At 41.5% G+C, this 14,310-nt stretch overlaps 2 protein-coding genes across 2 annotated transcripts; both read right to left on the bottom strand.

Moving 5' to 3' along the window:
- Positions 1–6,030: 6,030 nt before the first annotated feature.
- Positions 6,031–6,474, bottom strand: LOC149958376 (baculoviral IAP repeat-containing protein 7-B-like). Its single transcript, XM_090167162.1, has one exon. It carries the CDS (start codon positions 6,472–6,474, stop codon positions 6,031–6,033), a length of 444 nt encoding a protein of 147 aa, XP_090023288.1.
- Positions 6,475–7,931: 1,457 nt separating this feature from the next.
- On the bottom strand, positions 7,932–9,224 carry LOC149958375 (uncharacterized protein F54H12.2-like). Its single transcript, XM_090167161.1, has one exon. The coding sequence runs from the start codon at positions 9,222–9,224 to the stop codon at positions 7,932–7,934; it is 1,293 nt and encodes a 430-aa protein (XP_090023287.1).
- Positions 9,225–14,310: the final 5,086 nt, after the last annotated feature.

The raw sequence follows: 14,310 nt of genomic DNA, 5'->3' as shown, positions 1-14,310 counted from the left end.
AATCGTAATTTGGCTTCACCAACTTGTAAATTTTTCAAGCTCGAATTTTCACTGATAAATAAATTGTTTTTCGTCGAGTGAACAATTTTTAAGGGTTTTCGATGACGGCCTACAACTTTATAATAGAATTTTTTTATCTCGCACCTAGTGGTCGAAAAATAATTTTTCAAAATTGGTGAAAAACATTACCGAAAACGCTCAAATTTCTCAAACTGATGTCCCCCGGTATAGAGAATTGACCTTCCAAATTTGAAATCGGTACTATAAATAGTTTTTGAAAAAAAACACTTTTCCGAGCAAAAAAAAGACCCTGTATAATTAATCAATTAAAAAATCATCGAAACTCTGACCATAACAAATTTGGAAAAAGTGCATGGTGGGTCTTAAAATTTGTACTGGGGTGCTATGCTCTATGGACTCTTTGAAAGTCATGTTAGGAATCACTCTCAGCTTAATCGAAGTCTGCCAACCAAACATCCAAATATTTATCTGTACCTTGGTAGGTAGAGAAGCGTTTTTTTCTCTTTAGACCAACTGAGAATGGTACAAGATAGGGAACAAAGGGACTATCCTTTGGGGGTAGAACAGGACGAAGTCATCCGTTGTGGGCGTAACAAAAAATATCTCCATAACAACAAGTTAGTTGCTTTCATCTATATTTTGTTATGGTTTTTAGAGCGATTATCTAAACGTTATGGCAATGGAAATTTAACTACCGGAGATTTTATGGATACAGTGAAACACAGGATAGAGCCTGGGCAACTCAAGAAAATGGTACGCAGATTTACTTAGATGTATTTGTAATTATTTTTGGTCCATAATAAATAGTTTTAATTATTTCAAATGACGTAGCGCCAAATATTTTCTTTGCTCTTCCAGCGCAGGTTCCGGTTCCCACTCAGATTCTAGCTGGACCAGCTCTCGCCGCAGACGCACAAATCACAAACATCCAGGACGACGACGAAGAAGAAGATTTTAATTTTGAAATTCCCGCAGACTATTATGGACAATATTTTCCGGCACCGATCCTCCCTCCTTTGAATTATGCTCCCTTTCAAGAAGTTCAAGTAGAAGCCGCTGATAATCTTCATGTTTTGACTTGCTGTTGTCAGGAATGCGCCGAGACAGACCATCTATCTCTTCGTTGTCCAGTCGGCGGTCAAATCATGGAAGAATTTCAAATTGTTTTTACCTAAGGTGGGTTATCAAATTAAAATTTTCTTATATATTGGAAATTTTCTGTAATTAATGTTTCAGACGAATCCGCGTCAAGCAATTCATGTTCCAGTATTATGAAAAGAGGTTTTTTATAGACAAATATTTTTCAAATATGTATAATTGTTTTTTTAAATATTGTTCTTAAAGAATCTCGCGCTATTATAACGTTTTCAATATTATGTTCATTCCCAAAAAGTTTTAAAAAATTGTTTTCATTTTCATTTTCTCGGGAGTTTTTTTTGTTAAACCAAACTAGTCGATGTAAATATATAGATTTCATCGGTAATTTTATTTAAATTGATATCCAAATTTGGCTTGTATGAAATAAATAATCTTTTGCATTTTTACGCAGTCTTTGATTTTCTGTTATCGATATAAACAAATTAAAAAAGTCATAAATTTTGTCAAATACTGTTTAAGGATTCAAATATTTAATTATTGATCAAATATCAAATAATTTGGTGTCAAATAATTTCTTTAATTGATTCTCAGTGTATAATAATTTTCACACCAAATATGTATATTATTTAACTATTGAAATTAAGCCAAAAAATTAAGGGACAATTTAGTTTTATATAAGTATGTGAGGAGGTAGAGATATCTTCAAAATAGGAAGCCCTTGGTATTCCGTCGAGGTCCTGACTATTCTCAAAATGCATCTCATGAGAATGTTTAAATGTTCAATTTCAATGGGTCTTGGTCACTGGGACAATGTCTGAGGTTTATAACCTGTTTAAGTTTAACTTAGTACTCAATGAGACTATCTTAATAATCATTAATCACCAAACTTATCAGCTATTTATAAGTATTAAGTGACAATAACGTCTAATAGAAATGGAATTTTAAATTGTTTCTTACCATTCGTGAAAGTTTAATCCAACTTCTCATCTTGAACTTTTCTAATTAACTTAAGTATCAAACAATTTAAATAAAAGCATTGAAACAGGTATTCTTAATTCTGGTTTAATATAGATTCATTATTATTTAATATTATTTAACTAAATCTACTAAAAAACATACTGTTTATTGCAAACGAAACCTATGCCGTGTCGCCGTCTGGTTGATAACAAATACATAATTGGGATGCTTTCCGAATTTTTGGTAATCAAACTATTTTTGGTTTAAATAAGTAGATACAGGGCCGGATTAACCAATAGGCCGAATAGGCCTGGGCCTAGGGCACCTACAAGGGGCACCAAGAGAGTTCGAAAAAAATAAAAGTACAAATTTTTAATCATTTGCTTTTCACAAAATATTTTCCTTAGTTATTTTAGTAAATGCGTCCACCCCTGTGAACCAAAAACGTTTGATTGTCACATTCTCTGACGGACTGCCGTCTAGCCCATGACGTCTGACGACATACTAAATCTGGTAGCAAAATGAATTTTCCTTCCATTTCTCAATTATAAATTGGGGAAGCTATTGAAAGGGGGGCACCAAAATTAACTTGGGCCTAGGGCCCCATAAAGTCTTAATCCGGCCCTGAGTAGGTAATTTACAATTGGAAAAAACACACACATTACCATGGAAACTCAAAATTATCTAATAAATCAAATAAATTTCATGTTTGCAACAGTAGAATCTCAGAAACTATCGCAGAATTATTTCTCTATTTATAGTATCCTAAGTTGGAAATAAAAGTCAACCTTATGAGCACTCGATCTTATGAGCACGCTCAGTCAATCTTGTGAACAGCATGGTGGTTTATTAGATCAACAGTCGTTCTATGGCATGTCCATAAGATCGACTATATTAAATATAAGCCTTATCTAGAACAGTTGTCAAAGGCTAATAAGCCCTTTTATTTTCTATGGCTTAACTATCAGGTGACATTGATTTGACTTCAATAAGTCGCCCTTGTGAGCGGTCGATCTTATGAGACTTTCCCATTTGGTACATACTTTTTTTCAGCATTTTCTTTTAAAAATCGCTTCAAATTTTGTTCAACTGTCTCAATCCCTTCATTATTATCTGCTTCAACGGCTTGAGTTATTTGAAATTTAATGACTGGTCTCAATAATAAAGTTTGTTTCAGTGATTGACACGTTGCGTCATTAAAGGTGTAGGCATTTAGCCCCAGGCCTGTCAATGCATCATTAGTTCTGTTAAATAAAAATGTAGCATGTAAATTATTTTTACAGATTTTATTGAAATAATAATATACCTTATCAAATTTTCATTCCTTGACAGTAATTTCGTTGCCGGAATCTGTTGTATTTTGGAGCTGTAAGTATATTTCCGAAATAAAATTTAAAAATATTATATAAAACCGAAAGTTTATGATTAACCCTTTTAAGGGTCTTCTCACGACTGAAGTACATTTATATTTTTCGTTACCAACCCCAAATTTGTCAGAAACCAATGCGAAATGATGCTGTTATGATGGTAGTCTTATTTTTTTCCGAGTTAATTTATTGGACAATAAGACAACCACCAAAAAACCCATATTTTTATAATGTAAATGTATAGGAAATAGTCAAGACCATTGTTATGTATACCTTTATCTTGTATTCTAATTTCTATAGATTGAACACGCATTCCAAAACGATACAACATTATTATTTATGATATCAAAGATTTTAAGGACAAACAGACAAAGTACTTCAACTTCGCCTTATCTGAAAATAGAATACAGTAGGTGCAAGAGAAATAGGCCTGGCCAAGGATAAGCAAGATTATAGAGCGATTTTATAGATAAACCAGAATTATAGATAATATCTCTTTATCCATAACCACATTTTTTTTATAGATACCAAAATTATAGAGCGATTTTTATAGAGCCACCGAATTTATAGATCCAAAATTATGGAGCCCTCTAACTTCACCTCATTATATGGATACCTCCACTTACCTATCTTTTTTTACCTAAAATGTATTGGAAAAAAATAACGAGGCGAATATTATACTAAATCATTTTTTTTATTACTCTTTTCTGTACATGTTTTAATAAAATAGGCTGTAAAATATTATTAAGTAGGGAGATTCTTCTTTTAAAATGGAAATTATTTAATAAGGAATAGTTAGTTCGATCTTCTACATCGAGGAAAAAGAAAGTTACGGGAACGAGGTCAAATTTTACGCGATGTTGAGCATGAATGATTTTAAAAAGACGTTCCCGCAATAATAGTTTTTTGCAAATTTGCAATCGGGAAATAGTCTCCCGTGTTCCAGAAAGGCATCGTCTTCCGCACCCCAATCTCCGATCTCACCACCGCAGAAAAAACACTTCACGCAGTCCGTAAAGTTGGTGTAGAAAAAACCCGCGTTGGTGAGTTCCATGTGGCACGGCTTCTCTAGTGGGAAACTGGTGAAAGTCTTCAAGCGCTCGTCCGCATACCTCATAGGGCCTAGTTGGGCATCGTAGGTCTCCTGAAGCTTCGCGAACTCGAGCTTGGCGTACTCGCACTCGGGGAACAAGGCGGTGTGGCAATGTAAGGGGTTAGATACCAGCTCCTAATCCCGCACCAGACCGTCGCACCAGAAGCAGATAGTGATATCCTTATGCCCGATGAAGAAGAAGCCCGCCTGAGCCAGTTCGAGAGTGTCCATATATTCCACCGGGAACTTTTTAAAACTAGCGACTCGTTTCGCCAGGGTATTCATTTTTTAGAGGAAGTTTAAAATTTAGTCCGACACCTGCGTAAACTAGCGATCGAATGATTCCTACCGAACTAAAATCCCGGGGAGAAATCTCTAACTAGGGGGGAGAGAGACCCCGAATGAAAGAATTTCTCAAACCGTGAGAAAGTTAGGGAAAAGAGAGATTCCCACGGCCTCCAAAACCTATTATCCAATTGTGCAAAAATGTTTAGTCTCCAGTCGTTTCCGTTTATCACCCTCTAAAATGTCAACCACCTCTTTTAAAAAACAGTATACTATGGCTTTCTCGGCAGTCGAAGAATAAGGTGGCTGGTTAGTTTCTACAATATCCTCGTCAGCTATAAAATGAGCTACGTTTCCACATTCTTCCCCTAATAGAAATTTACAATGGGGGATATATTTCCAATGCTCACCGAAAGGACTATCGCCTTTTTCCCAAGCCATAAGTTCACCCTCACACGCGAAGCATTTAACAGAATCTTTTTAATTTAAATAATAAAACCCAGCCCGAGCTAAGGCTTTACCATCTATGATATTAACAGGGAATCCCTTGTTAAACGTACGAATTCTCTCAAGCTCATGGCGCATAGGATTTAGCTCCGTCTCATCCGTCTGCTCTTTATCGTCTATCGGCAGTGTTAGGACGGGGACATTCCCCGTATTCTCGTCATTTACGAATTTACATAAGCGATTCTGCTCGATATGTTTCAGCAACGGGACGTCATTAGTCATCCACCCCTTGACGACCCTCTCGCAAGAGAAGCACATGACGTTATCATTATGTCCTGTGTAGAAAAAACCAGCTTTCGCTAGCTCCCTCGCGTTTAAAAACTAACATGGAAACCCTCTGAAACTAGCGATTCTATTTTTCTCAAAATGCATCTTTTTAACGGAAGCCGAGTAAAAATGGTGTCTATCACCTTAGTCCGCGACCGATCGAATGATCCTTAGAACCGAGGCGGGGGTAAATCCCTCTTTCCATCTCTCGCTGAGGGGTGAACGACCCCCCTAAAAAATAGACTATTATCACGCGGCCCCCCTCGAATTCCTCGGGAGAAATCTATTATTCCCCGGGCATGTCTAGACCTTGTCCTTCATCTAAGACTTCAACTATTTCGTTTAAAGAATCGTATATTAATCGTGATTCGGGGTAAGTCGAATAATTCAACTGGTTGTCCTTTTCTACGATATCCTCAGCGGCTATTAAATGCTTTACATTTCCACTTCTTGCCCTTGAAATAAGAAATTTCCTTGAGGAAAATTTTCCCAATGTTTCTCGAACAGACTATCTTCCTTATCCCAGTTCATTAGTTCCCCAGAACAGGAAAAGCATTTTACGCAATCTTTGAAATTCGTATAAAAAAAACCAGCACTGGATAAATGCCTAGCTTCCCTTAAAGGATCAATCGGCAAACCTTCCTTATTATTAATATTATTCTTAATATAATTATTATTAAATCCTTTAGTAAAGGAACGAATTCGCGCGATCTCGTATCGCATCGGCTTTGACCCTTCAAGCTCCATCGACAGGGCTGGGACATCCCCCGAAAAATCATTTCTTATGAACGGACAAAAGTTACACTCTTTTTCGTGTCTTAGTAACGGGACGTCGTCGGCCGTCCAGTCCTTGACGACACGCTGACAGGAGAAACACATTACGCTGTCCCGGTGACCGACGTAGAAAAAACCCGCTTTCGTTAGCTCCCTCACGTTTAGAAACTTACAGGGAAAACCCTTGAAACTAGCGATTCTGTTTTTCTCAAAATTCATCTTAAAAAAAAACGTCTACCACTTACTTCTCCGACTTCGGGAATGACCCAGGGAATGATCCGGTACTAGACGACTAAAAAAAACCTCGACTTTCTCTTTCCCCCACCCCCCTTACGAGTTTAGGCGTGTATGTTGAATAAGAAAACATAAATTCGAACGAAACATTTATTATCACAAAGGAAGATATTACAAAAAATGATAACACTGAATATAAGAAAAATGATACGAAATGAAAATACGCGCGCGAATTGAAAAAATTAAGTAATGGTTTTTTAAAAACATAAGAGTTCGAAAAAGAATTAATTGTTTTTTTATAAAGAAAAGTTTTAAAAGAATCCTTCGTCTTCCTCGAAGAGCGGCGAGGGAGCCGTCTGGTGATGGGCCTCATGCCACTTGGCGAAGCGGCAGGCCTTCTCCCGCGCGCAGAGAAGCGTCGGGCTTCCTCGTCGATGAAATCGACACCGATAGTTCTGGTCGATGCTGATGTACTTGGCCTTGGGGCAACCGATTTCCCCAAGTTCGATCACCTCTTGGGGGATGAGTTTCCTGAGGACGTGACATTTCTCCTCTCCCTTGCAGTAAACGAATTCGGAGTCCTCGGTTAAGGCCTTGAGCCGATGTTCTAGCTCGATGTAAGGGGTATCGCCGTGGTTCCACAGGTAACCGTTGATATGGGTAAAGACCCATTGATTTTGCCGGGCTACGTGGTGAGAAAGACCGCTACCGTGGTACGGAGGTTTAACGAATAAACTTTTAACTAGGGGAAACTCCCCGACGAACGCGACGGCAACTTCTTTAACGACCGGTTCGTATTTCGCGCCGAGTAAGAATTCAAAATCGACAACTACCAGCGGTCTTTCCATGATGTCGCTGTTGGCTGATACCCCCTCTGACTCAAGGTAAGTTAAATCCGCTTCTTAAATAGGGTCTCCACGCGATTGTCATTACTCCATTGGTTCCTCGTGAACCTATCAGCGAAGGAGGTCAAACTCCGCCCCCTATAGCGATGTTCCAGATAGAGCACGCAGTATTGTCCGCAAACTTTGCTTCCCACGGCCTGTAGACGACGTCTATTGTAGAGTATTTTCGAGGAATTTTTTCTCAGGAACTTTTTTATCGTGGGGAGGGTCACCGGACGACCCGCCGAGTCAAAGTACCCGGCCCTCCTGAAAGCGTCTAGGTAAATAGCTACCCAATGAGTCCCGGGCCCATCGTGAGGATCGAGGTTAACGACCAGGGAGGCGGGGAAGGAAGGGATATATTCGGGGAGTCTATCGGAAGCAAAGGCACCTTGATACCCGGGTAAATGCCCGAGGATCTCGTTTATTTCTAACGTGTTCATTTTAATAATCAATCACCACGTTGCGATCTTTATCTATCTGCATTAAACTATGGAATTCCCCGTAAATAACGACCGAAACCGATTCCGTGAGCGGGGTTTCGAATCCCAACTCGATACGTAACTGTCCCCGTCTTACGGGGTTCCAATGAGAGTTGTCACTTGCGGAAAGATCAGGCGTGATATCAAAGGCATATAGAGTATAACCCCTCGGATATTCTGAGTGCGATATATTATTCCCATCATCTTTAAAGTGTATATTCGTCCCCGTAAACAAGGTGTAATATTTACGGGCAAATTGATTCTGGGAAAACTTGGGCTGGAGAGGTTTACTCGGAACCGCGTCCGAATCAACGTAGAGAGATAAGAAATTTAACCCGAATGGTTGAAAGTTATAAGGATTTTTATGAAAATCGCCCGCGCAAGCCGTATGTGAGACTAGGCCGATAATAACGCGTTGAGGGAGCGGTCCCAGCCACACATTGTCGAGGCTCGTATTTGAAACGCCGGTGAGCAGTACGTGGCTTTTCACTTCGGTTCGGGTAAAGGGGTACTTCGCGGTGGCACCTAAGAGAGCGTTTTCGTGAGCCAGAATGATTTGAGGACTTATCTTGCATTTCCGTATTTCCAAAGTAGCGTCCGTTATAGCGATCTTAAAATTTCCCACGTTTAACGAGGGGTCTCCCATAAGGACGAAGGTCGTTTTACTCCTAGAAAGTCGAACTTTAATTTCCACCCCGCTTAGAAGGTATTTCGGAATGTTGAAAAGGTCGGCGTATATTGCCCCTACTAAGGAAATTTCCTTTGAATCCTTAATAGCTGCTTGACGAATCTTGCTCCCCGAGTTGGTAATTATATCGTCAAACATTCCGGCAGCGTCTTTGGCGTAGAGACACGAAGTCAGGTGAGAAGTTTTAGCCTCGCCGGAATAGTTCAAGAGCGATTCTAAATACGCCCGGTATGAATATCGACTTGCCGAGGGCGTGATTAAATTGTCGTTCAAGTAAATTTCAATTTGATCGAAGAGACTATGCATTAGGTTATTACAAGTTGATAATTTAACGTCGGGGTCTAAATTAGCCCCATTCTCCCGCGTTACTTTACATTTAACGTGAAGGAGACTCATCGCGAGATCCGTATACTCCGGGCTTTTAGGGATATAAAATTCAATTTGGGAATCATCTCGTAGCGTAGAGATCGGTCGATAGAAAGTTGCAGTCGCGCTTTCGACGCTAGTTTGCACGGGGGTGACCGAGAACAGGTCCAATTCCGATTTCAAGGCTTCAACTTTGTACATTTTGTTCTTTTAGTTGAGGGAAAAAATGTCACGAACGTGTTTCGTGGACTTCCGAAGAGCTACTGCCCCGATTCTACGTTTAACGGTCCTTTTTCTAGTTTTCCTTCTGATAGCTGTTTTCTTCTTGCTTCTCGTTTTAGTTCTCCTACGCTTTTTCCGATATTTTTTAACTTGATTTACTGTTACCACTGTATGATCATTTAACCGACAAATATGATAGGGAATTTCGATTTCTTTCTCGAGAGTGGGCGCGTCTACGTCGATTCCGAGCATCCCTTTCAACGAGTCCATAGAGATGGAATTTCTAGTGGAATAGTTCTGTCTGAGACCTTTAGCTTTAACGACCTCCTTAATTTCACCAGTATCGCGGTTGAGTACGCGGAAGGCGTAATTTTTCGGGCCGCCCGAGCAAAATTCAGTAATATGACAATTTGGACCAAATTCGTATAATTGATCCGTCATATCCCCAAGAAAGGTTCCTTCCTGCACGAGTTTACTGCCATCACGTGATCTATAAACTATCCGTATCGTGGTATAATATACTATCCCCTAGAGCCTCTAGGTGAGTATAGAGCCTCATTCGGACAAAAGCGGTGGTATAACAGGCTAAAACTACGTTTACATGAGCCAGAGCCGGATCGATTTCCTTGAGATGTTCCCATTTGACAAGCAACGTCTTATCGTTTATCGCCAAAACACTTTTCCTTTCGATATTCGGGTCGTTAAATAGTTTAAAGAATTGTTCGCGGTCCTTAATGATCTCGGTTTTTACGAGGTTATTCCGTTGTCCCCACTTAAAGTAAAAACTATTTAACATTAACTTCGCGACGGCACGTTTACCGGGGTTTAACGCGATCTTCGCGGGATCGAGTTTAACGCCTTCGTGGTCCTCGAAATCCGAGACGTATTTGTTTTTTTCGTCGGGGGTCGTGATCCCCGCTGGAAACCCCGAAGCCTCGGCCTTCATTTTGTACATGGTCTTGATGTAGTCCGAAAACAAGCCCCCCTCCTGGGTCTCCTTGTTATACTGCGTTGTTTGATAATGCCAAGCTTCGTACATTTCAATCACTTTGTAACCTCTGGAAACGGCTAGTTTCAGTTCGTCGGAAACGAATGTCCCCACGAATGCCCGCTCGGGATCGGAATGAGGACACCGTCCTTGAAATCTTACACGTGCACAGGTACCACATAAGACGAAAAGAAGTCGCGAATTACACTGCATGGGTAGGATAGGGTGAAAAAGTTTAGGAGGGGCGAGAACGCGGCACTGAATTAACCCGTCCAGCGAATCGAGATCTCGTAAATCATCAGCGTCTAGTAAAACTTTTGGGTGACCGACGGGTATTTTATCTAGAAGGTTGACAGTCGGGTAAAGTGAAAGCATGTCGACGTTAAACGCGCGTTCATCGCCTTTGGCCTTGTAGTAAAGGACTGTCGCGTTAACTCTCCCTCCGAAAAACGCGTCTCGAGGATTCAAGGGTGAAATTAACATGGCACGTACTTTTTCGAAAAACGCCTTATCCTTCGCTTGACGGCGAAGCTCGTAATAATCGCATTCCCAGATCTCTATAACGTTTTTCTTAAGTTTCCGGAGTTGAGCAACGACCCTGACTGTTTGTTGGTACCTGAGGTTGAACGTTTGTGAGGGATCTGGCGAACGCACCCATGAAAATAGCAACCCTGGAACATGTAAACGTCATTTCCGTCAAGACCGTCCACTTTAAATTTACCTACCATAGCCTCCCGCCCCCGCATAGCTGAGACTATTCTTATACCCCTGCGTTTTTCTTCCCAGGCGAGCCATTCAAAAGCCGCGGTTGATTGTCGGTCCCTATTTCTCATCCCCCTCGGGGGGGAGTATCCCTATCGTGTCAGGACTGAGAAAGCGTTTCCTAAAGACGTAATTGCAGGCGCCCGGGAGCGTGATGGCGGCGCGGAAAGGGTCAGTGTCGCAGATTTCCATGAATTCACGTCTAAACGTTGCGCATCCCAGTCGGAGTATATTGACATCCGCCGTGCAATACGAAATCGCGTCTTTTAGAAAGTCAAAGTGACCGCCCGCGGCTATTTGCTCCCCGTGCCATTTAAGAAGGGCCGCTCTTTCCTTTACCCCTAGATAGTTAGCCCCGTACGCTTCGAGGGGCGGAAATTTATCCCCCTTCTCTTTCGAATAATTAGTGGTTATGGGGTCAGCGGGATCGAAATTATTTTCGACAAAATTAAACAATAGGTGAGGGAATCTACCCTTATCCATGGAAGGCCCTAGTCCAAACGTCTTCCTAAACGCGGCGAGTCCCATGGGAATGAACGAATAGGAATCGAGAAAATTGAAATTAAAACAGTTAAAGAAGAGAATTTTAGTCCCGTTTACTATCACGAAGGGCACAAAGGTCTCGTCGATTGAAAGAACGACTTTGAAAACGAATTGGAGATCATAACATTTCGCGCGTGGGCAAATAAGTAAGTTTTTTTAATATCCCCTAGAGTTCTGATATAATCCACAAACTTCCCCACGACATTTCCTCCGTAAAAAAATTTTTTGTTGCGAGCTAAAGCGGATGCATACCCCGCAATCTTAGTTCGAGTCTCGCTCGTCGATACACGCGGGGCATACAATTTGGGATATTAGAAGAAACGGCTCATGTTCGAACGCCCCCTTTTTATTTACGTGTTGTTTATTCTGAATCGACTCGATGTCATAAAACACAAAAAGATAAGAAGGCACGCCCCCTAGTGCTAATCTTCGTTTGGTCATGTCAGGCTCGGGGCGGTCTTTAATTCGCTGGACGAAGCAAAGGTGAGGATGCGGCGCGTGCTTTTTACAAATACGACAGAAAACTTCCGAACAAGAATGGATAGTTTCCCTAGAGCGATAGTCCACGTATTTGTAACAGTCTTTGCACACTTTAACTTGACTACAGAGGGAGGGAACCGATTCGCGATGGCTTTGGAAGCATTCCAGTCCGTGGAAGGAGCGAAAACAATCGACGCATTTGACTAGCTCGCCGGAGCATTTCTGATGTCTGAAACAGGATTTGCAGAAAATTGCGCATTTGTGGCGTTCCAATTTATCGTATCCGACCAAGCAGATGGAACACGCATAATTAGTGGCGAAGAACGACGTCAATTTCGCGATTACGTCATAAAGTTTATTTTCGGAGTTGCCCCCTTCCCCTTGGAATAATACTCTAGGTCTGTCGTTATAAACCTCAAAAACGATTATTTGATAATCAGAGAGAATAAATTGGAAATGCACTAAACTCGTGTATGCCCCGCATTCGCGTTTCGAAACGCCCGCCTCGACGCGTAACTCTTCGGCTTTTTCCCTTTGTTTTCGCGAAGAGGCCTTGTACAAAGCCTTATACTCCTGGAAATATTCTTTATTTCTGGGGTTTCGTGTTTTCTTTAAATGAGCGATAGCAATAATTAATGCTCGCGGGAGACACAAGGAGTCTTTGTTTTGGACTGAGATAAAACTTCTTTTATCGCGTATGTAATCGATATGCTTTTTAAGTCCGCGTCGCCTCAGGGACCCTCCGTGAGGTAATCTTACCACGTTTAACGTGAATAAAATTGGTGAGTTCCAGAAATCATCTCGCTCATCCAGATAGATCTCCCCTTCGAGTAAATCGAAAACATCACCGGGCTGAAGTTGCGATTTCTGGCGGAAAGAAATCTCGAGCACCCGCGCCGGGAAAACTTCCGAGGTACACGAAATTTGATCAAAAATAAAGGTCACGAACTGCGTAATCCCGAGTTCTACATCGGCGATGAAGCGCACTTCAACGTATCTTCCAACGAGATTGAATAGCGGGTATTCTTTCGTTCCATCTTGGATAATTTCAAGCTGAAGACCCTGGCCATCTTGTTGAACGGGCGGAGCCTCGATGACTTGAACCGGAAGTGGCGGGATGACCGCGAGCTGTAGAGGCTCCTCTTCTTGAAGAGCAGGTAGGTCTTCAGGCTGGGGTGCTTGAAGAGGCTGGGCGATTTCCGGTTGATTACCTCCAACTTGAATCGGGGGTGGTTGGCCGATCTCTAGTTCATCGAGTTGAAATGGTTGAGGCGGTGGAACATCATCATCGTTCGCCGGGAGAGGCGATAAAAGGGGAGGAATATCTTCGCTCGAATACCAGTTAAATGATGAAATCGAACTTTCGCTATCCCACTTCAAAATTTTATGTGATGGCCCTGGTTGATCTAGAAAAGGGTCCGGGTTCTTACGCGGTGAAGGAGAAAACACTGGGCATGGAGAATCGCCGCGAGAAAAAAGCGTCTCTAACAAATATCGCGTTAGTGGAAGTCTCGGCTCGCGGTGAAACTTTCCCGGGAACCGCTAAATTAAGTGGTAGAAGTCGCGATGTAGATCTCCTTTTTCTAGTATGAACTAGGTTATTAACGATTGGCCCCTCGTGAAATTCTGGCGTAATATTCAAATCGAGGGGTGGGGTAATAGAAGTTTCTACTTCCGGATTCAGACACCTAATTTTATGAGTAAAGACGTGGGTATGCGAAGCGCCGCGATAAACAGTGTCTCTAAGAAATACCCCGTTAGTTTGAGGAAAAGTCCCGGGTCGGGACGAATCTACCCCTAAATCCGCTTCAGGAACCGAGTTATTATGCGGTAGAAGTTGTGAAAAAGATCTCCTTTTTCTAGAAGGAAGAAGGTTATTAACGCTTGAACCCTCGTGAAATTCCGACGTAATATTATTCAAACCGAGAAAAGTATCTACTTCCGGATTTAAAAATTTATTTTCCTCCTTATTAAAATAGTTAGCGTCGTCGACGCCAGATGGCGATAGCGCTCCTATATTTGGCGAGGCAAGGAGCGAGTCTCGCCTCTCCTCCCGGCGCGCCGAGGCTTCCGGCGAACCGACAGCTGAAGCTAAGCCACGTGTCTCGGGGCTGACAGCTGGGAGTTTTGACGTTTCGTTTAAAGGGAATTCCGCTAGCCAATTTTCTTCTTCGGGCGGTAAAAATAAGTCGTCATTAAACGAGTCTAAATTGTTTTCGGGGGAAAGACCCGGGGCTCCCGTTTCATCATTGTTTTTAAAAATATTCGTTCCTTCAAGTTCAACCCCGATTG

The sequence above is a fragment of the Leiobunum rupestre genome, chromosome 2 (genome assembly GCF_980474605.1).
Source record: "Leiobunum rupestre chromosome 2, qqLeiRupe1.1.hap1, whole genome shotgun sequence".
Lineage (NCBI taxonomy): Eukaryota > Metazoa > Arthropoda > Arachnida > Opiliones > Sclerosomatidae > Leiobunum > Leiobunum rupestre.
This window is presented reverse-complemented; position numbering and strand designations above follow the sequence as displayed.

Coding starts and splice junctions, on each gene's coding strand:
- LOC149958376 (XM_090167162.1), bottom strand. CDS start 6,474: ATGTGTTTCTCCTGTCAGCGTGTCGTCAAGGACTGGACGGCCGACGAC.
- LOC149958375 (XM_090167161.1), bottom strand. CDS start 9,224: ATGTACAAAGTTGAAGCCTTGAAATCGGAATTGGACCTGTTCTCGGTC.